Source organism: Pseudopodoces humilis, chromosome 2 (genome assembly GCF_049639895.1).
Source record: "Pseudopodoces humilis isolate 2021_Gansu_Grassland_sample_001 chromosome 2, ASM4963989v1, whole genome shotgun sequence".
Taxonomy (NCBI): domain Eukaryota; kingdom Metazoa; phylum Chordata; class Aves; order Passeriformes; family Paridae; genus Pseudopodoces; species Pseudopodoces humilis.
In genome coordinates, this window is record NC_142201.1 from 652,423 (window position 1) to 677,607 (window position 25,185).

At 50.2% G+C, this 25,185-nt stretch overlaps 2 protein-coding genes across 13 annotated transcripts; both read left to right on the forward strand.

Moving 5' to 3' along the window:
• Nucleotides 1-630: 630 nt before the first annotated feature.
• On the forward strand, nt 631-12,061 carry IFNAR2 (interferon alpha and beta receptor subunit 2). 8 transcript variants are annotated; one of them, XM_088051005.1, is made up of 10 exons: nt 631-753; nt 2,735-3,035; nt 4,187-4,283; nt 6,397-6,438; nt 6,775-6,886; nt 7,229-7,398; nt 8,658-8,830; nt 9,090-9,252; nt 9,941-10,059; nt 11,360-12,061. In XM_088051005.1, exons 3-10 carry the CDS (start codon nt 4,253-4,255, stop codon nt 12,011-12,013), a joined length of 1,464 nt encoding a protein of 487 aa, XP_087907131.1. In that variant the 5' UTR covers nt 631-753; nt 2,735-3,035; nt 4,187-4,252; the 3' UTR covers nt 12,014-12,061. The 8 variants fall into 8 exon arrangements, with proteins under 8 accessions (XP_087907131.1, XP_014111100.2, XP_014111098.2 ...); XM_014255625.2 differs by having other exon boundaries at nt 2,735-2,982; XM_014255623.2 differs by having other exon boundaries at nt 2,735-2,982; nt 6,778-6,886.
• Nucleotides 12,062-12,553: 492 nt separating this feature from the next.
• IL10RB (interleukin 10 receptor subunit beta) lies at nt 12,554-24,693 on the forward strand. 5 transcript variants are annotated; one of them, XM_088051014.1, is made up of 8 exons: nt 12,785-13,043; nt 15,258-15,381; nt 18,562-18,731; nt 19,596-19,783; nt 21,688-21,838; nt 22,076-22,233; nt 22,541-22,971; nt 24,156-24,281. In XM_088051014.1, the coding sequence occupies exons 1-7, from the start codon at nt 12,995-12,997 to the stop codon at nt 22,571-22,573; spliced, it is 873 nt and encodes a 290-aa protein (XP_087907140.1). In that variant the 5' UTR covers nt 12,785-12,994; the 3' UTR covers nt 22,574-22,971; nt 24,156-24,281. The 5 variants fall into 5 exon arrangements, with proteins under 5 accessions (XP_087907139.1, XP_087907140.1, XP_087907135.1 ...); XM_088051013.1 differs by lacking the exons at nt 12,785-13,043; nt 22,541-22,971 and adding an exon at nt 12,554-12,744 and having other exon boundaries at nt 24,156-24,693; XM_088051009.1 differs by lacking the exon at nt 22,541-22,971 and having other exon boundaries at nt 12,787-13,043; nt 24,156-24,693.
• The last annotated feature ends 492 nt before the right edge of the window (nt 24,694-25,185 follow it).

Here is a 25,185-nt window from a genome sequence, read left to right on the forward strand (position 1 = left end):
CCCCAGAGCTGTCCCCAGCACTGGAGGTGAGGCTGCCCCAGCCCAGAGCGGGACAGTCCCTCCCCTCTGGCCGGTGCTGGTGGCCCCGGTGTCCCCACACAGGGATGTCCCTCCTGGCTCCAGGGCACGGCTGACTCAGCTCCCCTGGCCATGAACCAGGACCCCCAGGATCTTCCCTTCAGCTGGGGCTGCCCCTGGATCCCTGGCAGTGCCCAAGGCCAGGCTGGACATTGGGAGCTCCTGGGACAGTGGGAGGTGTCCCTGCCATGGCAGGACTGGCACTGGGTGGGCTCTGAGGTCCCTCCAGCCCAACCCTTCTGCGACTCCGACTGTGTAGACAAGGCAGGGGATCAGCCGGTGTTTCCGCAGCTGTGTCTCACGGCGAACACGGCGGAGCGGGGCCGGAACAGGCACAGAAAAGGAAATAAAAGCAGGGGGAGAACAGCGCTGCCATGGCGGCACCGAGCGGAGCCTGAGGCGAGGGGCGGGGCTTGCTGGCTGGGGCGTGGCTTAATGGTCATTGTGGGCGTGGTTAGCGGCTGTGGGGGCGTGGTCTCGCTAAGTGTGGGTGTGGTCTGTGTGAAAGGGGCGTGGCCATCCTGCCCCGGCTTCTCCGCCATTTTCCGCCCGGCGGCGGGGCGGGCGGCAGCGCCGGGGATCGCTGGGGATCTCTGGGGATGGATGGCGCTGCTAAGGAGCGGTGAGCAGCGATGAGGAGCCGGAGCGGAGCCCGTGGGGATTCCCCGCCGCGAGGTACGGCTGGAAGGTGGCGGTGTGTGCGGTGTCGTGTCCCCCCTGCTGCCCCCCGGCCCTGCGGTGACAATGGAGCGGTCCCCTGAGGCGGAGCCCGGGTCAGGGCCGCCGCTCCAGCTGCGCTTCCTCCCGGGGCTTGCCTGAAGGCTCCGCGGCTGCCGGGAGCGCTTTGCTGCCGCCGTGTGGGGCCCAGGCCCGTGTGGCGCCCCCTGAACCGCGCATGGAGCCCCAAAACGCCGCTGGGTTTGCTTTTGGCAGCGTCCCGTTCGCTGAATTGACCCCCGCGTTAGCCTGGGAGGTGCCTGGGGGTGGCTTTGGTGCGGGGATCGCATCGAGGCCTGATGTTTGTGAGGCTCTCGTGGCTCAGGCGCGGTTCGCTGCGGCCCCCGCCCAGGCTGGAGCATCCCCAGGCTCCCGTGTGCCCCACTCGGGGCCCTCCACGGGCAGATCCCAAAATCCCAGGGGCTGGAAAAGCCCTCGCAGCCCATGGAGTCCCAGCTGTGCCCGATGCCCACCTTGTCCCCAGCCCAGAGCCCTGAGTGCCACGTCCAGCCCTTCCTTGGGCACCTCCAGGGATGGGCACTGCAAAGCTCCCTGGGCAGCCCCTGCCAAGGCCTGAGCTCCCTTTCCATGGGCAAATTCCTGCTGCTGTCCACCCTGAGCCTCCCCTGGCCCAGCCTGAGGCCGTGTCCTCCCCAGCGCTGTGGCAGCCCATGGAATAAGGGGCTGCTGGTAATGGCCTTGGGTTATTGTGGTTAAATGATTTCCATATCCTTAGAAGCGGCTTATCCAAAGTTTCCCAGCAGTCGAGGGTGGGAATAACGCTACAGCCACGATGTGGTTCCCTGGCTGGGGTGGGTTCAGGTGAAGGGGATTGTACAGAGCTCCGGGGCCATCAGAGGATGGTGCCAGACTCTGCTCAGTGGTGGCAGTGGCAGGACGAGGAGCAGTGGCAGGAGCTAAAACACAACAATTCCAGCCCAGCCTGAGGAAGAGCTTCCTTCCATGGAGGGGCAGAGCCCTGGAACAGCTGCCCGGGGAGGGGCTGGAGTCTCCCTCTCTGGAACCACCCCAAACCCCCCTGGGCACGTTCCAGTGTCCCTGCTCCAGGTGACCCTGCCTGGCCAGGGGGCTGGGCTGGGTGACATCCAGAGGTCCCTGTGCAGGCTTAGAACACTCCTCTGCAGACTTCCCTGCTGTCAGTCTCTCTGCCTCTCTCAGTTAATCCCATAAGCTGATTTCTGTAAATAAATAGGTCCTCGGCTTGTTTCAGAGAATTGGGAGTGTTTTCCAATGAACTGAGGTAAAGCTTTTCTGAAATATGATCCACTGGCTTTCAAAACCTCAAAGGTGGTTTCGTTTTGTTTTGTTTTTTCCTGATTGGAAGGAAATATGACCCCATCCAGCCTGAACCTGAGAGCCACTGGGATCATCATCCCAGGGCTGGAGCCCTTCTGGAGCCAGGCTGGGAGAGCTGGGGGTGCTCATGTGGACAGGAGAAGCTCCAGGGAGAGCTCAGAGCCCCTTGCAGGGCCTGAAGGAGCCCCAGGAAAGCTGCAGAGAGACAATTGCCAAGGGCTGCAGGGCCAGGAGCCAGGGAATGGCTGCCAGTGGCAGAGGGCAGGGCTGGATCTTGGGATCTTGGGCAGGAATTGTTCCCTGGCAGGGTGGGCAGGGGCTGAGATGGAATTGCCAGAGCAGCTGGGGCTGTCCCTGGATCCCTGGCAGTGCCCAAGGCCAGGCTGGACATTGGGAGCTCCTGGGACAGTGGGAGGTGTCCCTGCCATAGCAGGGCTGGCTCTGGGTGGGATTTAAGGTCCTTTCAGCCCAAGGCAGTGTGATTCCATGAAGTGCAGCTGGGGATGCTGTGCATGTGTCACCCTGAGTTCAGGAGCTCCAGGAAGCTGCCAGGGGATCTCCTGTGGGCACAGCCTGGGCTCGGGGGGCTGCTCTCACTGGTGTTTCCATGGTTTCTCTGCAGGGATTGCTGCAGCTCTGAAGAGGATGACTAAGGAAAGCTCAGCAGATTTCTGACAGAAATGGTTTTGCCCTGGAATCTCCCTGGCACTGATAGATCTGCAGTAGAAATCCAGCTTGAGGCAGCTGTGGAAGCCTGGAGATGAACACATTTTATCACATTTTCTCAAACATTCTGAGGTGCTGAACAAATAACCTGGCTTTGAACATGCACCGTGTAGGAGACTCCGTTGTGATCACATGGAGCCACGTGTGAGTCCCACTGGGATTGTTATCCCTGACAGCATGGGCAGCAAGGATCCAAGGTACACAATCCCTCTGGGCATGGAGTGCTTTGAACAGGGCCTGGGATTAACTGCAAGGCTTGACAAGGAAAAGAAGTCATTTGCCAAGTGAATGCAGCATTCCCAAGGCTTTCTCCTGAAGGGAACATTTTGAGCAAGCTGGAAAATCCCAGCCTGAAGGTGCAAGTGCTCTTTGAACTGACCTCTGCTTGAATAAATTAATAGAATGAGGGGAACGTTGCTTTAGGCTGTGGAATTATCAATTGGCCAGGTCCAAGTTCCCAAGATTTTTCCAGTGACTTCCTACAGTTCTGCCAGAACTCTGGGCACAGGGAGATTGACTTCTCAGACACGGGGTTATAATTCACCTGGTTTTAACAGGTGTCTTCTATCCCATGTTAATATATGAATATACAGGGTTAAGCTTGAGCAGAGTGTGCTCTGGCATGATCTTAAACTGGTTGTTTTGCAGAGAAAATAATTCCAGTTCTATTTGAAAATAATGTTAAATTAAAAAGCAGGTTATTTTTATTAAACCTGAAGGGAAGGTTCTTTAAAAATAGATATACCCTTGCCCAGCTAACTCAACACCAGGTCCTGTGGATATTAATATTATGGGGATATTAAATGGAGTAAAAAATAGTGAAGAGAAGGATTCTCTTAGTAGATCTTATGCATTAAAAAATTATAACATAAACTTCATAGCTCCTTTATAATTATTTTTTTTCTAAGCTCCCTATAGATCTGTTCTCTTTCTGGAAACCTTTCTTACAACATTGAGATGAGTTTATTTCAAACAGAGCCAAGCAAAGTTTGTTTTCATTGTGTTAATGAAGTTGAAGGAGTGAATGGCATTGGATTTTCAGATACTATTTTAATGCAAAGCTAATATAAATAATCATACCATGGCTTCTGCTTTATTTGAAATGGTAAGAGCCCTGTCCATGTGGAAAAAGGAAAGTGCTCTTGCCATAAAATGGACAAAATTGCAGTTAAATAAGGATTTGTGCCCACTCCCTCCCTCAGTAACTCTTTCAGTACCACTGCCCTCCCTCAGGCAATGGAGAGGGTAAAATAACTGTACAGAAAGCTTGGTTTAGTTAAAAGGGATTTACTAAGGTAATTTATTGTGATAATTTAGTAAAATGTGCATGTTTTTCATGTATTTGTAGGAACAGAAGCAAAATGTTTCTTTCAGTAGCAGAGGGGTTTCTCTGCTGATCTCCGTGGGAGCCCTGATGGATTTGCCAGTGCCTCTCTGTCAGCTTGGTAAGTTCCTGAACCTTGGGTTAGAGAGGAGCAGGGCTGGGTGTTCATTAATGCCTTCATAATCCTGCTGAGTTAATGAAGTGAGGGAGCATTACTGTGGAGCTCTCCCTGGGGTAATTCCCAGAGTAAGGATCTCTGTTCTGTGCATAAACCTTGAGCAGGGGCTGGAGCCAGGCTGGGAGAGCTGGGGGTGCTCAGCTGGGCAGGAGAAGCTCCAGGGAGAGCTCAGAGCCCCTTGCAGGGCCTGAAGGGGCTCCAGGAGAGCTGGAGAGGGACTGGGGCCAAGGGCTGCAGGGCCAGGAGCCAGGGAATGGCTTCAGAGTAGGATTTGATGGGATCTTGGGCAGGAATTGTTCCCTGGCAGGGTGGGCAGGGGCTGGGATGGAATTGCCAGAGCAGCTGGGGCTGCCCCTGGATCCCTGGCAGTGCCCAAGGCCAGGCTGGACATTGGGAACTCCTGGGACAGTGGGAGGTGTCCCTGCCATAGCAGGGCTGGCTCTGGGTGGGCTCTGAGGCCCCTTCCAATCCAGGCCATTCCATAATTCCAATGTCCAGCCTGGCCTTGGGCACTGCCAGGGGTGGTAGAAACTGCAGTGAGGCTGAAGAAGATTCCCATGCAGTTTCCAGACCATCTGTATTTCCTCAGGCTGAGTTTTCCCAGTTACTTGTTCTCTTGGCTGTGTCTCCTCTGTAAGAGTGTAACACAAACAGTTCTGCAACTGTTTAGCTTCCTTTGCTAAACTTGTTTGTTGAAACAAAGTTCAGAGGCGGTTTGAACTCAAGCTAAAAGGACTTTGGTTTGGCTAGAGAAGAGGCATTGAAAAATCAAATAATGCTAACTGGAATGCACCAACAACTCAGCAGACACAAATTATTACAAATCTGAGTTTGTGTTCAGATAATAATAACTGTTAAAATATTGCTTTATATATCCCCACTGCATGTTTTATTTTTTGAATGGGTGATTTCCTGCCTTGTAAGAACTCCACTGTTCTACATTTAACTGGAGTTAAAGCCATTATTTGTGGATCTCCATAAAGATTGTTTAAATTTTCTAATTCAAGGTCCAGATTTCTCTTTTCACAGTCATGCTGACTGTGGCACATCTTGTTAGCACAACAGGTCAAGGCAAAAGAGAGTTCTAGGGAAGATAAGGGAGGAACTTTCCAAATGGATTTAATGTAAAAAAATGGAGAAGAAATGTGTTTGGAATTAAAGTAGTGACTGTTTTTGCCAACTGAGTGTGGGAGTCAGCATCTCCCGAGTCAGAGGCATGACCACAAAATGCCTTTCAACAAGAACAGGAAGTTTCCCCTTGCTACACTCAAAGCAGAAGGGAGGCTAAAAGGTCTAGAGAAAAAAAATGAATTAGAGGAGTTAGAACAAAAACTTCAAGTATTTTGGAGCACTGTGTTGAAAAGATGGGAATAATGAGAAGCTGGGTTGGTCAATTAAAAGGGTCCTGGATGCAGAGGGAGCCAGGGTGGATCACAGTGTCCTAGGGAGGTTTTTTCCCCTTGGATGTAGGAACCTCTGGAATGGCAGGATTGCCCAGGGAAGCTGTGGCTGCCCCTGGGTCCCTGGAAGTGTCCAAGGCCAGGCTGGAGCAGCCTGGGACAGTGGAAGGTGTCCTTGCCATGGCAGGGGTGGAATTGGATGTTCTTTGGGGTCATTTCCAACCCAAACCATTCTGGGATTTATGAGGATGAGTCAAGCAACAATGGAATATTTTCCCAGATCAGTTCTAAGAGTCTTGGAATGGCTTGAAAAATACCTTTGAAAAGGTGTTTGAATACCTTATTCAGTAAGGTACAGTCAGAGTCCTCCAAGACATGATTTGATGAGACCATCTTGCGTGCTTTTGCTGACACTGAGTCTTGAACCTCACATGGAGGGAGCAGAGATCTAAGAACCAGCTCCTCAGAGCTCCAGGCTCATGGACACTTCTCCCAGGCTCTGGAGAAGGAGGGAAAGTTGTAAGAAGATGTGAAAGAAAGTAACAGTTCCACCAGGGAATACTGAGTATGAACCCAATTGTTGCAAATGAGTATTTGCAATAAGAATCTGATCCTGTGGATACACCAATGCATTAATACAGAGTTTCAATTTCCAGTGTACCTCACCTTTCTGTCTACAGCTGTTTGCAGCCAGGATGGTAAGAGTTTTATCATCTTTAAAATGCTTTACCTAACACATTTCATAACTTGCACATCCTCATCAATCATCATTTTGGAACTTCATGCTTTTTGGAGAAAGAACTTGTAGAAGTGTAATTCATGTGCACAGTGCTTTGCATTGCTCTGTCTGTTGTGCTGAGCTCTCACCTGTGGCTGCTTTTTGGGGGCAAATCCTGAGCTGATCTAAAATGGATTTATTTATTAGAATTGTTGCAAGTCTGACTTGTTTGTTGGGTTTTTTTGTGGGGTTTTTTTGGTGCTTGTTTATTTTGGTTTGGTTTGTTTGTTTGTTATTTTTATTCTTTCCTTTCTAGAAGAAATAAAACTCCAGATGGACTCCCACAATTTCCAGCACATTTTGTCCTGGCAGGCAAAACATGACCCAGCTGTGCCAGCATCCTACAACCTGCTGTACAGACACCACAGGCAAGTCACACAAAATGAGGCACAAATTTTCCTTTTAACGTTTATTGACCCAAAGAGGAGGGAGCTTTGCAGTGCCCATCCCTGGAGGTGCCCAAGGAAGGGCTGGACATGGCACTCAGGGCTCTGGGCTGGGGACAAGGTGGGCATCGGGCACAGCTGGGACTCCCTGGGCTGGGAGGGCTTTTCCAGCCCCTGGGATTTTGGGATCCTCTGAAAATACTAAGGCTGAGGGTTTTTGTTTTTCTTAGTTTTTGTGGGTTTTTTTCCCCTCAGAAATGCTCTCCTCACACTCCCACGCCTTCTCATATCAGAGAATTGAGGCTCTTTTGCTCTTTTCTGCAGGAGCCAGACCTGGATGAGTGCTCGGCAGTGTTCAGGTATTGCCCAGCTCTCCTGTGAGCTGACAGAGGATTTCAAGGACAGATCTGCTGTGTATCATTACTTTGTTCAGAGCGTTGGAGGAGCTCAGGTGCTCAATTCTTCTGTGCTGGTTTTTCAGCCATTAACTCAGAGTAAGTTCCCTCTCTGCATTTCTTCTTTTTGTAGTTTTTATTAGCAGCTCATACCTGTGTTATATTCTGCTCCTTTGCTGTAAGCCTCCACTGGGTTGGTGGCTATTTGTATCTGGTATTTCATATATCTGTTACAAAGCTTCAAGCATATAGATAAGTTTCTAAAATGAGTAGTTCTGATAAAGGAGTAAGGCTCTGGTTTTGAAATAAATACATATATACATATATATATGTAATAAATATAAAGGAAATACAGTTGTGCATTGACAAACACCAAGTAAAAATCTCTTGGCTGTGTAAGGTACATAATTTAAAAAACAACATTGTTTTTGTGTGTTCAGATAGTGAATGCTGAGTTAAAAAATGCCAGGTCTGCACCAGGTGTGGGGAAGAGATTGATTGTTTGTCCATCAATCTGCCCTCTTCCCTGCTGAAGATACTTGTCTTTAATGCCAGAGGTGGCTTCACCCTTGGCTTTGCTTATAATTGAGTTTTGAGCTAACAGAGGCAGAAATTGAGGAACAGCTGGAGAGCTGTGGAGGATAAACTGATCATGTTTCCTTTGAAGTCTGCAGAGGCAGCTGCTGTGTCCACTTCCAGAGTGAGAAATGAGAGAACATTGGAGGGAATGGGGAAAATGGGCAGAAGGAGAACTGAAGGGCTGGAGAACATCCCTGAGGAAGAGCCCTGCAGTCCCACAGCAGCTGGTTTAATAGAAAGCACAGGACAAGGGGGAGAGGCTTTAAGCTGAAAGAGAGCAGGGCTGGATGGGATCTTGGGCAGGAATTGTTCCCTGGCAGGGTGGGCAGGGGCTGGGATGGAATTGCCAGAGCAGCTGGGGCTGCCCCTGGATCCCTGGCAGTGCCCAAGGCCAGGCTGGACATTGGGAGCAGCTGGGACAGTGGGAGGTGTCCCTGCCATGGCAGGGCTTTGAGGTCCCTCCCAACCCAAACCATTCCATGATTCTATTCTTGCACTTTAACATCAGCTTTAATCTCAGGTAGATACAAATCTCTGTGAAGCTGAAGCAAAGCTTCTGCCCCCTTTCTGCTTCTTCCACCCCTTTCCCTTTAAAATGTGTCTCTGGGGGAAATGATGATTTGGCTGTGGATGTTAAATGTTGCAATGCCTTGTGGATTTACAGCAGTGACCCCTCTGGAATGTGCTGAGCCAGCTCAGTTTGCATCAGAAATTGAATTGGTACTGGATAAAGTGTGTCTTTTTTCCATCATTTTTTCCTCTTTCTTGTTTTCCAACAGCAATTCTGGGACCACCAGAAGTGAGTATCACTTCCTGTCCAAACTGCATCAATGTCACCATAAAGCTGCCAACCTCTCACTTCAGGGACAAGGGAAAGCTGCTGTCTTTAATTGATATCTATGAAGAGCTGAATTATGATATCACCCTGAAATCACTGGAAGGAGAGCATAAGGTAGGGAAATTTGGGGCTCAGTTGTGCTTTAGGGGAAGAACACAGAGGGTGTAAAATGGTTCTGATGGTTAACAGCTTCCCAAAAACAAATATGTGAATAGAAGCAAAAGAAAACATAGAAATTGATTTCTTAGAAGAAAAGAAGGACCATGGCCAACAGAATCTGAGCTTCCTTCCACTGCAGGGGGACAGTCTGGGAGACTGAGCAGAGGCTCTTTTGAGCCAGTGAGTGACTTCAAAACGTTGTTTTTCACTGCAGAGGCCACGGCAGAAAACCACTGAAGAAGTGTTTAGTACTGTCATTGAAGAATTGTATCCCGGCAGGAATTACTGTGTGTCCGTGGTGGTCACTGCCTCCCTGAACAAATATTCCATCCCCTCCCCCTGGACATGTGCCACTGCAGACTCGCAGGCTCAGCAAGGTAACGGAGCTGTGGGCAAGGGGTTGGTCTGAGAGGGCCATGTTTGCTTTTGGTGTAGGGACATTTACAGCTCAGTCCTAAAAAATGAGTGATCACAGAAATCATGGAATATCCTGAGTGGGAATGAACCCCCAGGGATCCCCCAGTGCCCCCCTGCCCTGCCCAGACCCCCCAACAAGCCCAGCCTGGGCATCCCTGGATGCTCCTGGAGCTCTGGCAGCCTCGGGGCCGTGCCCATTCCCTGGGGAGCCTGGGCAGTGCCAGCAGCCTCTGGGGAAAGAAGAGCCTTGCCCTAAAAGCCAACCTAAATCCCTGCTGGGCCAGCTGCAGCCGCTCCCTGCTGCTGTCCCTGTGGCAGGAGCAGAGCCGAGAGCCTCAGTGGCAGAGAGAAACATTCCAAGAGAACCCATTGTGGGTATTTAGGAGTGGAATATAAAACCCTGTCGACTTTGGGGCAGCAAATCTCTTGGCAATCCCCTGAGCCATCTCCACCAACTGTGCATAAAGATGGAGTCACTTCTGTTTTAGAAGATAATTTGAGATTTGGTCTTGTTTTGACTTTGACTTTCACAGGTCCCTTCTAACCAAAATTATTGGTGATTCCTAATAGCTGTTGTGACTGTGAGCTCTGCAATGTGGTCATGGGACACTTCCTCCATGTGTGTTTATTTGATTTTTTTCTCTCCAGGGTATCATGAAATTGCAGTGGCAGGTGCTGTCTGTTTTTCACTGATAATTGCTGCAGTCCTGAAGTGTGTGCATGCAGCAGGTTTCATTGCCCAGAAGATATCCCTTCCTCAGAGCTTGGTATGTAACAGCTCACATCTGCCCTCTCTGGCTGGCAGGCGGAAGTTTAACAGCAGCAGTCTCCAGTCCTGTGCTTTAGGTACAAGTTATGTCAGAGCACAGAATATTTGCATTTGTGGTTTGCCTCAGTCAAAGGATCTCTAGCCTGCTAAGTTTTATCTGATCTTCAGAAAAAAATCTTCAAAATCCAATTCTTCCTGCTTCTGTGACAAGTTACTAACAGAGAGGATCATCCCACCCTGCTCAGGGGAATATCCAGGAATATTCCACCCGGTTCTGGTCCCCACAGGGCACAAAAGGAGTGGACAGGCTGGAGCAGGGCCAGGGGGTGAGCAGGGGGCTGGAGAACCTGCCCTGTGAGGAAAGAGTGCAGGAGGAGTTGTTCCACTGTTTTATAATAATAAAATATTCTCTCTCAGACTTTCTCTGTGATCAAGTGTTTTAGCACCTGAGGAAGCCAATGCAGAGGCAGCTAATTTTTTATTTTCATAGACTGAACTGCCCCTAAATTTCAAGCAAAAATAACAAGATTTCTTGTTTCTATCAATTGCTTGCTTGTTTTATATTTTACAGTCTCTGACTTGTTTTACATTTAATTCTGTAGGGTTTTTCTGCATAAATGTTTTCCATTTTCTACAAACTTACCCAGAGCAGATGGCTGTCACTTTTTGCTAAGACTTTTGCCTCATGTTTCTGTCCTTTGCTGTGTCATCACTTTCACATCCCAACAATTGCTGAACGCTTTAAAAAGGAGTGTCTAAGGTTTATTCATATTTTATCATTGACATGATGCTTTAAATATTGAATAATCCTCTGAATCGCAGAGGGAAGGTGGGGCTTGGGATGTTAAAATGGTGAAAATTGCTTCAAATGATAATTTCTAAAGGAAGTGAAAATTGCTCAGCTGTGATAGGTGACTGCAAGGGTTGAGAGTGACAAGACTCACCTCACCCTGGCACAGGTGCCCAGAGCAGCTGGGGCTGCCCCTGGATCCCTGGCAGTGCCCAAGGCCAGGCTGGACATTGGGAGCTCCTGGGACAGTGGGAGGTGGCCCTGCCATGGCAGGGCTGGGAATGTGATGATCTCTTAAGATCCCACTCAAACCATTCTGGGGTTCTGTGATGTTCAGGAATGGAAAAGAAGGTGAAATCCTAGATACCCTGAACTCTGCAGAAAAAGCTGAATTGGTGGCACAGAAGGAATAATTTGTTTGACAGCCTCATGGCTGAAGGTTATTTGGGGTTTTTTTCATGGTTTTGTAAGTGTGGATGCACTGATTTAATTCCTTTTACTCTTCCAGGAATGCATCAGGCAGTTGGCCTACTCAGCTTGGGTGTGTGAGCCAGAGAACACGGCCTCTGTGGAGATCATCCCCAGAGAGGTGAAGAGCAAGGCCAGGGCGGGCAGAGGCAGTGCCAGCGACGACAGTGACAGCAGTGACAGTGACAGCAGTGCCCTGTGTGACCACGACTACACGAGGCGTGAGGGGCTGGGCAGGGGCAGCGTGCCCCGAGGCTGGCTCACCCCCAGCACCCTGGGGCAGTACTCGGTGAGCAGCAGTGAGCACAGCCAGGCTGGGGACAGCGTGGCTGCTGAGCCACACGAGTCCCAGGAGCAGCAGGGACACCCTGGAGGAGAGGGAGACACGAGGAGTGAGTTCCTGAGTCCTTTCTCTGAGTCCCAGGGGAACAGCGAGTGCTTCACCATCAGCTTACAAACGGTGCAGCTGGGAAGCCTGGAGCAGGACGGGCACAGCTCTGCAGCTCCTCCAGCCCAGGAGGATGAAGGTGACTGGCACTGTGCTCATGATCTGCAGGCAAAGGAGGACACAGGAAGTGTGCAGGATGCTCCTTGTTCTAATGACTTCTGTGAGTGGCAAAATTCTTCCTCTTCTGAGGAAAGCAACCCTTTGGACTCAGACACAGAGCATGGGACAGGGTACATGAGGAGATGAAGGAAGAGCTACTTTTACTTTATTACAGGAACTGAATTCTGGACTGAACACGCTGATCTTGTCCTTTCATTAACATCCTACGGAAGGAGCTGGGGGTGTTTGTCTGGAAAAGGATCTGGAGAGACCTTAGAGCCCCTTCCTCTGCCTGAAGGGGCTCTAAAACAGGGGCTTTGGAGAAGGGATGGAGGGACAGGACAAGAGGGAATGGCTTCAACCTGACAGAGACCAGTTTTGGATTAGAAATTGTTCCCAATGGGGATGGGGAAAGACAAAGGGCTGCAGGGCCAGGAGCCAGGGAATGGCTGCCAGTGGCAGAGGGCAGGGCTGGATGGGATCTTGGGCAGGAATTGTTCCCTGGCAGGGTGGGCAGGGGCTGGGATGGAATTGCCAGAGCAGCTGGGGCTGCCCCTGGATCCCTGGCAGTGCCCAAGGCCAGGCTGGACATTGGGAGCTCCTGGGACAGTGGAAGGCTGGACTCTCAACCAGACCACTTTTTCAATTTTTTCTTGTTCTTTATTTCTGTCACTGGATTTTTGGGAAGCCTGTTGTGCTGGCTGCATGCTCTATTTGTGCAGAGAGAGCTGATCAAGTGGAATAATGGGGGCAGAGACAGGAATACTCAGCTGACAAAAGAGTCGACCGAGGCATTAATACACTTTTTGAATTTATTTTTATATAATTTTCTATAATTAACAACTCAAAATATTTTCACGACGTTTAAAATCGCCGCGGTGAGCAGCCTCGGTGTGTGAGGGGAAACAGCCTCGGGGCGTGAGGGGAACCCGCCATGCCCGGCCCGCCCCGCGGGGAAGCGGAAGGGTGCCGGGGCTGCCCCGTGCCCGGCCCGCCCCGTGGGGAGGCGGGAGGCTGTCGGGGTGCGGGGAAGCGGAAGGGTGTCGGGGTTCGGGATTTCGGGCTGTCGGGCCGGCCCCGCTCCCGCAGCCATGGCGTGGCCGCCGCGCCGCTGCTGAGGGAGCCGCCATGGCCGCGGCGCTGCGGGCCGCGCTCTGCAGCGGGCTCCTGCTCTGCGGTGAGTCCGCCGGGGAGGGACGGGGGGAGGGATGGAGCGAGATCCCGGTCCCGCCGGGCGGCGGTGCCCTCAGGGGGAGCGACAGCGAGATGCGCCCGGGGAGGCGGTGCCTGAGGGGCGATCCCTGAGGGGGCGGCGATCCTTGAGGGACGATCCCTGAGGGGGTAGCGGTGACTGAGGGGCGATCCCTGAGGGGGCGGCGGTGCCTGAGGGGGCAATCCCTGAGGAGAGGGCGGTCCTGAGGCTCCGCACTGCCCCGAGCCCGGCGCGGCCCCTCGGGGGCTGTGAGGAACGGAGCGGGCGGGCGGGAGCGCCCTGTCCAGCCCGCCCGGCCTCTGCGGGTGCCGGCCCGGCGGTGCCGGGGTTCCGCCGGCGTTATCGCCCCGGGGCTCACTCTGTGCCGGGAAACGGGGACGCTCCTGCCGGGATTGGGACATTGTGCAAGTCCCGGCGAGGAAAGGTGGGCGTGGGGGTGAAGCTGCGTTCCGAGAGCTCCGTGTCTCTGTCTGCAGAGGGTCGGGCTCTGCTGCCAGGGAACAGGGACAGGAGGAGAGGGAACGGCCTCAGGCTGGGCCAGGGGAGGCTCAGGGTGGACAGCAGCAGGAATTTGCCCATGGAAAGGGAGCTCAGGCCTTGGCAGGGGCTGCCCAGGGAGCTTTGCAGTGCCCATCCCTGGAGGTGTCCAAGGAAGGGCTGGACGTGGCACTCAGGGCTCTGGGCTGGGGACAAGGTGGGCATCGGGCACAGCTGGGACTCCCTGGGCTGCGAGGGCTTTTCACAAAGCTGAAACCCCAGAATTTCCTCATCTCTTTGGCTCCACAGTGCCCAATATACCTGGACACTCCTCAGGTAGGACGCATTGTGAGGGAAGAGAGCCTTGCAAGGAAATGTTCATTTTCCTGGCAATTTGCATTCCTACCTCAGATCTCATACTCAAAGGAGGGGCAGCGCTCCAAGAGAACTGAGAGGGACTGGGGCCAAGGGCTGCAGGGCCAGGAGCCAGGGAATGGCTGCCAGTGGCAGAGGGCAGGGCTGGATCTTGGGATCTTGGGCAGGAATTGTTCCCTGGCAGGGTGGGCAGGGGCTGGGATGGAATTGCCAGAGCAGCTGGGGCTGCCCCTGGATCCCTGGCAGTGCCCAAGGCCAGGCTGGACATTGGGAGCTCCTGGGACAGTGGGAGGTGTCCCTGCCATGGTAGGGCTGGGAATGGGTGGGATTTGGGGTCTCTCCAGCCCACACCAGTGTGTGATTTGAACTTCTGTATTTGTGATGTGCATTGTGTTTGATTTGTTTGTTGAGTGCAAGAGTAACACTGTAAAAACAGATTCTGAAATAGGTTTTGTTTAAGCCAGATTCAGATTTCAAACTCATCCCTGCCAGAGGGGGTGACTGCCACAGGAATTTCATTCATTTCTGCATCAGCTGGGGACATGGCTCAGGGCTGGTTGTGGGGGTGACACAGGGTGACCTTGAAGGTCTCATCCAGCCCTGATGATTCTGTGAACTACAGACATGGAAAATGTGTTGTTTATCTTAGATCAACTGTCATCAGGTGTGACTCCTGTGACATTTAAGCACTGCTCTGGCAGGGTTTGTTTGCATTGCTCATTTGTTGTGCAGTAATGGGCTGGAATCTTTGCTATTCTTGTCTCAATACCTACAGTTGCGTAAGAATAATTAAATCATAACAGTAATGGACTTTTCATTGATACTTTACACGACTTTAGGGTTTCTTTTATTCAGTTCCAAGAAAGGAGAAAAACTGGGGTTTTGTCACTTGTGAATAATGCTGATTAATGATACTTAATTATATTTAATTATATGTAATATCTCTATTACCTTCAGAGGTGCTTCTGGTTTATCTCTGTTTATCAATCCCCACACCCTTGTTATTCCCACAGTGCTGCTGGAGCACTGCTTAGAGAAATTTGGGGTTGACAGTCTCAGGGAGAGTTCATGCCCTGAGTCCTGGGCAGCACCAGCTCAGTCATGCCCAAGAACTGTTGGTGTCGCAAGAACTTACTGGAAGTCACTGGTGCCAGTAATTTGTTTTGTTGCATAAGGAGGCAGGGGAGGCATCAGGATTTAAATTAATTTGATTTGGCTTTGTTCTACATAAGCACCTCAGGCAAGGCAGAGGCTGCATTTAAATTTTGGATGAGTGAGAAGTGCTGGAGCAAACACTGCAATGTTTGGTTCTGATTCCTCCCACAGTTTCTGGAATGATCCCAAAGCCCCGAAACGCAAGGATCACTTCAGTCAATCTTCACAGCACCTTGCAGTGGGATGCACCAAGGTTCCCTGAAGGGAACATCACCTACACTGTCCGATCCAAGAGGTAGGTCTGGGGCTGGGCTGGCTTTAATTCACATCTTACAGCTCCGTGTGCTTGGGTTTTGTGTCCTTCCAGAGCACAGTCAGGAGCTGGCCATTTATTTCAGCTTGTGAGAGGCTTCTCTGCAGAGCTGAAGGACAGGGCAGAGGCATTTTCTGGGCATTCACACCCAGGGCAGTTTCATCCTGTTTGTTCTGGAACCACAAGCACATTCTAACACTGGCTGTGTGTGTGGATTTTCTGTCTCATGGAGAATCACTCTCAATCACTCTTACCTGTGATGGAAGAGACCTGGTTGTGCTGAGTGTTTGCCCTTCCCCGAGCTCTCATATGCAGCCAGCCCAGCCCAGCCCAGCCCAGCCCATCCCAGCCCAGCCCATCCCCGCCCCGCCCAGCCCAGCCCAGCCCATCCCAGCCCAGCCCAGCCCAGCCCAGCCCATCCCAGCCCAGCCCAGCCCAGCCCAGCCCAGCCCAGCCCATCCCAGCCCAGCCCATCCCAGCCCAGCCCAGCTCATCCCAGCCCAGCCATGGCAGGGCCACCTCCCACTGTCCCAGCTGCTCCCAATGTCCAGCCTGGCCTTGGGCACTGCCAGGGATCCAGGGGCAGCCCCAGCTGCTCTGGCAATTCCATCCCAGCCCCTGCCCACCCTGCCAGGGAACAATTCCTGCCCAAGATCCCAAGATCCAGCCCTGCCCTCTGCCACTGGCAGCCATTCCCTGGCTCCTGGCACTCTCTGCCTATAGGAAAGTTCTCTCTCTCCTTGATAAGGCCCCTCCAGGCACTGGAAGGAGCTCTGAGTCATACCCAGAGCCTTCTCTTAAAGCTTAGTTGAGAGATTTTCTGTAACCATGGTCCCTTGATCAGTACATTTCTGGGCAGGCTTTTGATGCAAAGCAGAAACACTAAAATATATTAAATACCATCTATCAAATCATGTATTGATCAAGGCCAGGCTGGATGGGGCTGTGAGCACCTGGGACAGTGGGAGGTGTCCCTGCCATGGCAGGGGTGGCTCTGGGTGGGCTCTGAGGTCCCTCCAGCCCACACTTGCTGTGGTTCTATTCCATAAGCAGTTCCTGGTAATTTCCCAGCCCTGTTTTCTCTGGTTTGTCCTTGTGTGCAAACCCTGGGGACAGCTCTGAGCAGAGTCCCAGGGGGACAGCAGTGCCCTGCAGTGGCCCTGGCTGGGTGTTTGCTGGCTTCTCTGAGCTCCTGCCTGCTGAATGGGCTGTTGTCACCCCAAAATTCTAATTAAAATTAGAATTTTAATCCCTAAGTTTCTCATGGATTTATAGACAGGTATAAAATCTTTAGTGTGAGTCTTACACTGGATACATTTTTATGTCCTTGAGTGCTAATGTTGCATACAGATAAAACCTTATAAAGGAAAGGCCTTATAAAATCAGGCCTTGCTCAGCTAAATTAACAGCTAGCATGAATGAAAATCAATTTGCATAACGATCTAATAAGAAAAACTAGTTGCACCTATAAAAAATAAAAGGTCTACCCCATGAGAATCCATTTAAAACATATGTAAATGCTTATTGACGAGAGAGTCTTAACACATATACACACAATCACCTTCTAACTAATTAATGAAGTGGCAAAAAAAATTACTAATCAATTAAAATTAACCACAAAGCCTTTTAAAACTATATAAAAATAGGCTGTAACATGAAAGAGAGGCTTTAGCCACTAAAAGTGGCTGTTTGAAGTGTTGTACCCCTTCCTCACCCCTGTTACACCTAACTGCTCACCTTGCTGCCTTAGACATTCAGCCAGCTCCCATGTGAAAAACGAGGTTTGTATTTTTTTATATAGAATTAAAAGTTTAATAGAAAGACAATGAGGAGATAAAAATAGAGTAAAATATACAGATACAGCTCAGCATTCAGCCAAGATAGCACACCTTACTAACAAAGGATTGTCCCTTAAAAACAGGACCCTACTACAGATTCATAAATTCTTATACATATTCAAACATTCTTCTTAAGTTTTAGATGTTTCTTTGTTCAGTTTTCACCTTGCCCCCTTCCCAATAAATCAATTTTCTTGGCACCACTGGGTTTTATATCCTCTGATAAGGGCGCAATAAATCCTTCTCTTGGAGGTCTTGGAGGACAAGATAATCTTAAGAATTCAGGGGGGGTCTCTGACCATCTTTTCAGTCTCTGGGTTATATAAACAAAAAGTAGTTTGTGCTTTAATATCATGTTATAGCCTAACATATATATGTATTATACCACTATTTCTAAGTTTCATCAATAACAGAAATAGAGGGAACTGTATTAACACAACAAAGTTTTCTAACCTTATACATGTAACATTCACTTTAATATTTATGAAAAGCCAATAATATAAAATGTATCTATAACCTCCCCCACTATTATGGCACCAAACCCACGGTGAGAGACTTCTCCCGGGTCAGGCTGTTCAGGTATAGGCAGTTTATTATTGAGGCAGAGGGAGGAAGGGATCACTGCCCACTGCCAGCCACAGTGTAAACATGGTCAGGGACAGAGAGGAGAGGGGAGTCAGGGAGCACGGGGGGGAAGAAGGCAGGAGAGAGTAAGAGAGGAGTGGGGATTGAGGGAGCAGGCTAAGAGCAGGGACAGAGCTTAAGAGAGAGGGTAGGAGAAGTTAAGAGGGGAGGGGGGGATAAGAGTTAAGAGAAGGGAATAAGAATTAAGAGAGAGCTTAAGAGGGGAAGAGGAGAGAAGGGAATAAGAGTTAAGAGAGGGAGTTAAGAGAGCGAAGTTCTTGTTAGAATACATTATATCCTTTTCTATAGTGAATATTCTAACTCCCAATAACCAACCAGTACATGACACACATTCTATAGAATTTACATACAGCCTATAAGAACTACTACATTACCATACAGTGTTACATTTTAAACTCTAAAAGCTACTCTTCAAATTCTTCTCTTGCTGCTTGACCTTTGGATTCAGCATCAGCAGAAGGGTATTGTTCTATCAACAGGGATTCTCCTTCAGCTGGCTAGGCTATTGTTCTTTGGTTGTATAGTGATTAACAGTCAGTATCCTATAGCTCAAAGCTGGTTTTCATTTCTATTTCGATTCTAGGTCTCATCTTTTCAGAATCTTTTTGCTAAACAATCATATTGATAAGGTTTCCCTGTTTCATCCTCCCCAACACCCCACACTCTGTGTTCCCCACAGCATCAACATCCCCGGGGACAGCTACGACACGCTGGGGACGCGGCTGAGGCTGCCCGAGTGCGACGTGTCCTCTCTGTCCGTGTACGGTCACTACGTCCTGCAGCTGCGCGCCGAGGCGGGACGGCTGCGCTCCCCCTGGCTCACCCTCCGCTTCAAACCCATGGATGACAGTGAGCTTCTCCCTGCTCTTCCCCAAAAAACTGCCTGGCACAGCTCCACCCGCCTCTCTGAGGCTCAGGGGGATTTTATCCTTTAGCCTTTTGTCGTTTAGTGTTTTATGGTTTGAACTGTGAAGTCTTGGTCAGGACGCTGGCAGAAAGCAAAATCATTTCATTATCACAGTGTTGATGACCCCTTTGGAGGAGATTTTCAAGGAAAGCATCGTTTTCTCTTAAAATAAGGCACGTGTCTGTTCTCCAGCCAGGGAGAAGTTGTCTTCAAGGAGCCAGACTTCCTGTGCACCTAAATAAATTCAGTTACTTCCTTATTCATTGCTTTGCCAGACAAAAAGCTTAATTTTTATTTTTTCTTACTTCAAAAAAAAACAAACCACTCTCACAGAGAAAGGTTAATTTTCAGCCAAGGAATCTTGATTGCACAAGGCAGAAATAATTCAGACCTTTCCATTTTTCAAGCTGATCATAATCAAAACCCACAAAACCCCACAAGAAAACACTTTTCTAGGGGGTCTGCGCAGGACAGACTGATGTTGTGACAGTTTGGCCCAGAAGGAGAAGTGAGCAGAAGCCATGGAAGTGGTTCTTCCTCTCCTGGAGTCAGCACAGCCGGAAAAAGGGAACTGAGTTTGTTTAGAGGGTGTGGGAATAGAGCCTGCATTGGTACCTGGTGTTTAACTGCAAAAATAAAATCCCTTTTTTTCTGTCAGGAACGGATTTATTTATGCCTGATCCAGGAAAAGAAATTACTTTCTTTTAACACTTTCTTTAAAGGGGGACTTTTGGGCTGTGTAAAAACATCCAGCTGAGCCAGCTGAAGCTGAATTCCCTCCTCTGCTCTCCTCTCCCCGTGTGCAGCCACCGTTGGCCCCCCTGAGGTGAGGCTGAAGTCGGAGTCCGGGGATCTTCACGTGGATTTCTCGGGGCCCTTTGCAGGGCACGGGCAGGACAGGTGGCCCCTGAGGCACTACTATGGCTCCTGGAATTACAGGATCTTCTACTGGAAGAAAGGCAGCACAGACACAGACCTGGCCTCTGCTTCCTGGGTATGGCAACTCCCTGACCTTCAGCTGCGCTTCTCCTGGAAAACACCATCCTGGGAAACTCCTGGGAGCTCCTGGAGGGGCTGGCAGAGGTTGCATAGCTCTGGAGCCAGGCTGGGAGAGCTGGGGGTGCTCAGCTGGGCAGGAGAAGCTCCAGGGAGAGCTCAGAGCCCCTTGCAGGGCCTGAAGGGGCTCCAGGAGAGCTGGAGAGGGACTGGGGCCAAGGGCTGCAGGGCCAGGAGCCAGGGAATGGCTTCAGAGTAGGATTTGATGGGATCTTGGGCAGGAATTGTTCCCTGGCAGGGCGGGCAGGGGCTGGGATGGAATTGCCAGAGCAGCTGGGGCTGTCCCTGGATCCCTGGCAGTGCCCAAGGCCAGGCTGGACATTGGGAGCTCCTGGGACAGTGGGAGGTGTCCCTGCCATGGCTGGGGTGGCACTGGGTGGGCTCTGAGGTCACTCTCAGCCAAACCAGTCTGTGATTCTGAGAGCAAAACTTGATCTCTACTGATGCCAATTAATCAAGTCTGGTCACTACAGCTGGGACTCAGAGCAAACACAGGAGCTGTGTAATTAAACAGCAGCATGGACAGAGTTTTCTCTTTCCATACTTATCAATAACTCTGTGGTTAATAACTCTTAGTGGGACTTTGGGCTTTTTACCCCCAAAAATATCTAAAAATGGGTAAGGCTTTTATTCACTGTGGTCACCTGCAGCTCTGCAGTTTGTATCTTCTGCAGTTCCCTTTCTCCCTCTCAAGGACAGCCTCTTCCACAGGTGCTCCTCCATATACAGTGCATGGAGAAAGCTCATTAGTAATGTATTAATTAGAGCATGATGGCCTCTATTTGAGGCCAACAGGAAGCCTCTGAGCAGCAGGCTGTGGTCACAGTTAATGAGTGCTTTGTGCATCAGTGCAATTTTATAAAATGGGACTCCACTCTGTGTAATTGTGATTTGTACCTGTTACCTGCACGGTGCTTTGCCACTCAGCTCCAGAAAAGGAGGGCTCATGGTTTCCCACACTGCTTTTCCATTCCCAAATTCCTGAGGAATGCAGCTGTTCCTGCACCTGGGATGCACCAGCTGGGTTCAGCAGAGGAGCAGAGCTACAGTTTGAGGCTGTGCAACATTTCCAAGTGCAAGGCTGGGAGATTCCCTAGGGCTCGAGGAGGCAGCAGGCCGAGGCTGGCTGGCTTCACAGGTTATTTGGGAGGTGGGTTCCTGCTCCAGGATTGAAACCTGGCTGGAGTCTGCTGTTGAGGAATGCCCTGCAGTCACAGGGACATAACTGATCCTGCACAGCAAATTCATCTGCTCAGCCACCTCACAGCTCCCAGAGAGATTTTCTTTCTTGTTTTTGGTTTTGTCTAGATGCCAGACCACAGAATCACAGAGTTGGGAAGGTTGGAAAAGCCCTCTGTGGCCATCACTTCCAGCCATTAACCAGCACCCTGTGTTCACCACTAACCCATGTCCCCATGTGCCACATCTACACATTTTTGACACTTCCAGGGGTGGGGACTGCACCATTTCCCTGGCTCATTCCAGGGCTCAACAGCTTTGTCAGTGGAGAAATTTTTCCAAATATCCAATCTAAAACTCCCCTGGCACGACCTGAGGCCTTTTGTGCTTTTCTCCCACTTGCTCCCTCTCCAGTGAGATGGTGTTTGTGTGGCACTGTGCTCCTAGCTGATCTCATTTGGTTGGGTGAGTTTCTGGCTGCCACCAGATATCACTTATCAACCCTCATTAGCCTAAAACTTTGTTAGTGCTGCTGGAAAGAGCCCAAAGGTCGCTGGTGTGGATGGTCTCACGGTGCAGTTGTAACTGTAATTCCTTGGTGATTCCAGAGCTAAGTCATTGATCTCACATGCTTCAGTTTTTTCTGTTTTTCTCTGTTTTCAGGTTGCTCAGGTGGACACCAAACACAACTCTGAGATCCTCTCCCAGCTGGAGCCATGGACAGTTTATTGTGTCCGAGTGCAGGCGGTGATTCCCGAGTGGAACAAGACAGGGGAGCTGAGCAGGGAGCTCTGTGAGCAGACAACCCACAATGGTAACATGGGGAACTGGGAAATCCTGGAATCATACACTGGGATGGCTGGGGAGGGACCTCAGAGCCCACCCAGAGCCAGCCCTGCCATGGCAGGGACACCTCCCACTGTCCCAGACTGCTCCAATGTCCAGCCTGGCCTTGGGCACTGCCATGGAGAAAGTGATAATTTGAAAAGAATTACTTAGAAATTAATGTTGACAATTTTATTTGTTTGTTTTTTTTCCTTGTCTCTTGCAGGTGTAACCCCTGTGTGGGTAATTGTGACTATCCTGGTGGGATCAATGCTTGTTGTGGCCACAGCTGTCACTGCTTGTTTCGTCTCCAGTTTTTATCTCTACAGACTCACCAAACACGTTTTCTGCCCTTCCTATGTTTTCCCACAACACTTGAAAGAGGTTTGTTTCCTGCCTAACACGTGAAAATCAGCTTTTCCAGCAGAGCCATTTGTTTTTTCAAGGCTCTCAGTGCCAAAGTATTTAGAGCTCCTTTTGTTTTGCCTCCTTTCACTGGCACCTGATGCTCAGTGATCTGGAATTTGTAATCACCAGCTTTTTATGGCTCAGAACCAGGATGGGTTTGTTGATTTTGAAATGAGAAAGTACCAGGTGTCAACTTCAGTTCCTCATTTAGCCAGTGAGCAACAGAAATCTGTCTCTCCTGCCTCCTTTTAGACTTAAAGCAGCTCCTTTTTTTCTCCTGCAGCAAAGTCCTGTCATGAGTGCAATCACGAGTTGAACTTCAGGAAGGTGTCTGAGGAAGGAACCTGGGCTGGATCAGCTCTACCAGAGCAGCCTGGGCTGTGGGAGATGTCACTGGCCACGGCAGGGGCAGGATGGGATGAGCTTTGGAGTCCCATCCAACCCAAACCATTCTGGGAATCTGTGATCCTATGGAGTCTGAAAATTGGGGAGCAGTGACAGCAGCCATTGCTGATGGGCACCCACTGCCCCTGTCACACACCCAGAGGACAAGGAGGCTGCAGCAGAATCCCTTCCCAGAAACAAGGATGTACCAAATGCTCCTGCACCAACCTGTGCTCTCCTGAGCTCCTGCAGTTCCTCTGGGGCTTTCATTTTGACTCACTCAGAGCTCAGCACCCCCAGGTTTGCAGCTGACTTTGGCTCCTGATTTAGGTGAGACACCAGGAGTGTCATGGAATATCAGAATCCCAACTGGCTTGGGCTGGGAGGGATCTCAGAGCCCACCCAGTGTCCCCCCATCCATGGCAGGGACACCTCCCACTGTCCCAGGAGCTCCCAATGTCCAGCCTGGCCTTGGGCACTGCCAGGGATCCAGGGGCAGCCCCAGCTGCTCTGGCAATTCCATCCCAGCCCCTGCCCACCCTGCCAGGGAACAATTCCTGCCCAAGATCCCAAGATCCAGCCCTGCCCTCTGCCACTGGCAGCCATTCCCTGGCTCCTGGCCCTGCAGCCCTTGGTTTGCAGAAGCTGCAGCTCAGCACCCAGGCAGGCAGCACCAGCTCCACACAGGATGTGCTCGAGGCTAAAGACAGGGAGAACTTTGTCCTGGTGCTATCCCAGGAATCCAAGGTCAGCTGTGCCTCCCTAGAATGTGCTCTGACCAAGGCAGTGCTTTCACTATGGGAGTGTTTCAGTTGCAGGTCTGTGCCACAACATTCCCAATCCCAGTTTGGTAGAAAAGGGGCTGATAATGAAGATATTTGTGCTGATTTTTGTTATCTACAGTGCACAGCACTCCTGACAGAGCAGCTGGTATCTTGTTCCAAATTCAGAATTGTTCCATCTGAGGGCACGAGGATGAGCAGAGGGAGGGAGCAGATCTGTGAGGAAAGGCTGGGAGAGCTGGGGTTGCTCAGCCTGGGGAAGGAAAGGCTCTGGGGTGACCTCATTGTGGCCTTCCAGTGCCTGAAGGGTTCCAGGAGAACTGGAGAGGGACTGGGGACAAGGCACAGAGGGACAGGACACAGGGAATGGCTGCCAGTGCCAGAAAGGATTGTCCTTGACAAATCTGTCTGTGAACTCCTTCCCCTACAGCCCAGTTACCATTTAGTGTTTGTTCCCAATCAAAACTCTGTGAATTTTTTCAAGTTTCTCTTCCAAAAACGACTCTGAGCCCTGAGGTTATTCTTGAAAGGCATTTCCATCTTGTCCCCAAGCCTGGAGCAGAATATTAGGGAGGAAATGACAGTGCTGGCCCTGTGGGATTTGGAAGACCTGGGAAAGCCACTTGATGTGTGCAGAACAATCCCAATGTTGTTTAATAATCCCAGTATTTCTGAGCAAGCAGGATAGGATGGTGGGAGAGATCTAATCCTCACTTCCTCTTTTTTTCCCAGTTTTTGAGCAAACCTCCCAGTGCTCTGCAGCCTTTCCCTCCACTTCCAAATGAAGAACTCCTGGTTTGTGACAAGCTGATTGTGATTTCAGAGCAACCCCAAAGCCTCAGTGAAGGGAGTGGGGATGAGGCCAGCAGGACACCAGAGCACCCTGAGGACTCTGCACAAGGAGCCTCAGACTCAGGATTGGGAGCAGCCCCAGGAAAAACCGAAATATCCTCAGGAAAAACCTAAATATCCTCAGGAAAAGCCTAAATATCCTCCTCATTCTTCCTTTGAGAAGAAGAAGCAAAAGGACTTTTGGGTTTATCTCATGGCTGAATTCTCCAGCAGAAAGAAATCCACAAACACGTGACCACAGACTTCTGACAGAATCATTTTCTTTTTTTAAGTACAAGAAACTTGGCTCAAAATGAGGAATTAAATGATCCACAACTTTTGCCACTGTTGGTTGTGGCTCCCTGAGGAGTTGTAGCAACTCTGGCACTGATTATGACATTAAAAAGCAAATGTCATATTTATATATAACACTAATTACTTTGACAAATTATTTATTGCAAAAACAAATCAAAATGTTTATAAAATAAAATAGTATTTTGTAAGGAAATACCTGAACTGGTTTATTTTTTTTTCCTAATGAAGAATGATGTGTTTTCAAGGATGTCCCCACTGGCATCATCTTTCTATGGAATTTTATGGAATTTATTCTTCCTTGATGGAAAGCTGTGAAGTTTTTAGGGTGGGATGAGCTGATGTCAGAGGGAAACTCGGCAGCTGAAGTGGGAGTTAAATTAGGTTAATTTTAATTATCTACAGATGTGTATTCTTAATTTTAAAAATCCCAGGAGCTGTGATTCCCTGTTCCAAATCCAGCCCCACCTGCACAGGTGGGTAAAGGCTGGGGCAGCAGTGGGAGCTTTGTCCAGGGGTTTTGTGTCACTGCATCCAAGTGAGAGCGAGAGATGAAATTCTGTCACCAAAAGGAAACGTCCAGGAGTGAAGCCTGGGAACTGCACGGTTCGGGGGCTTG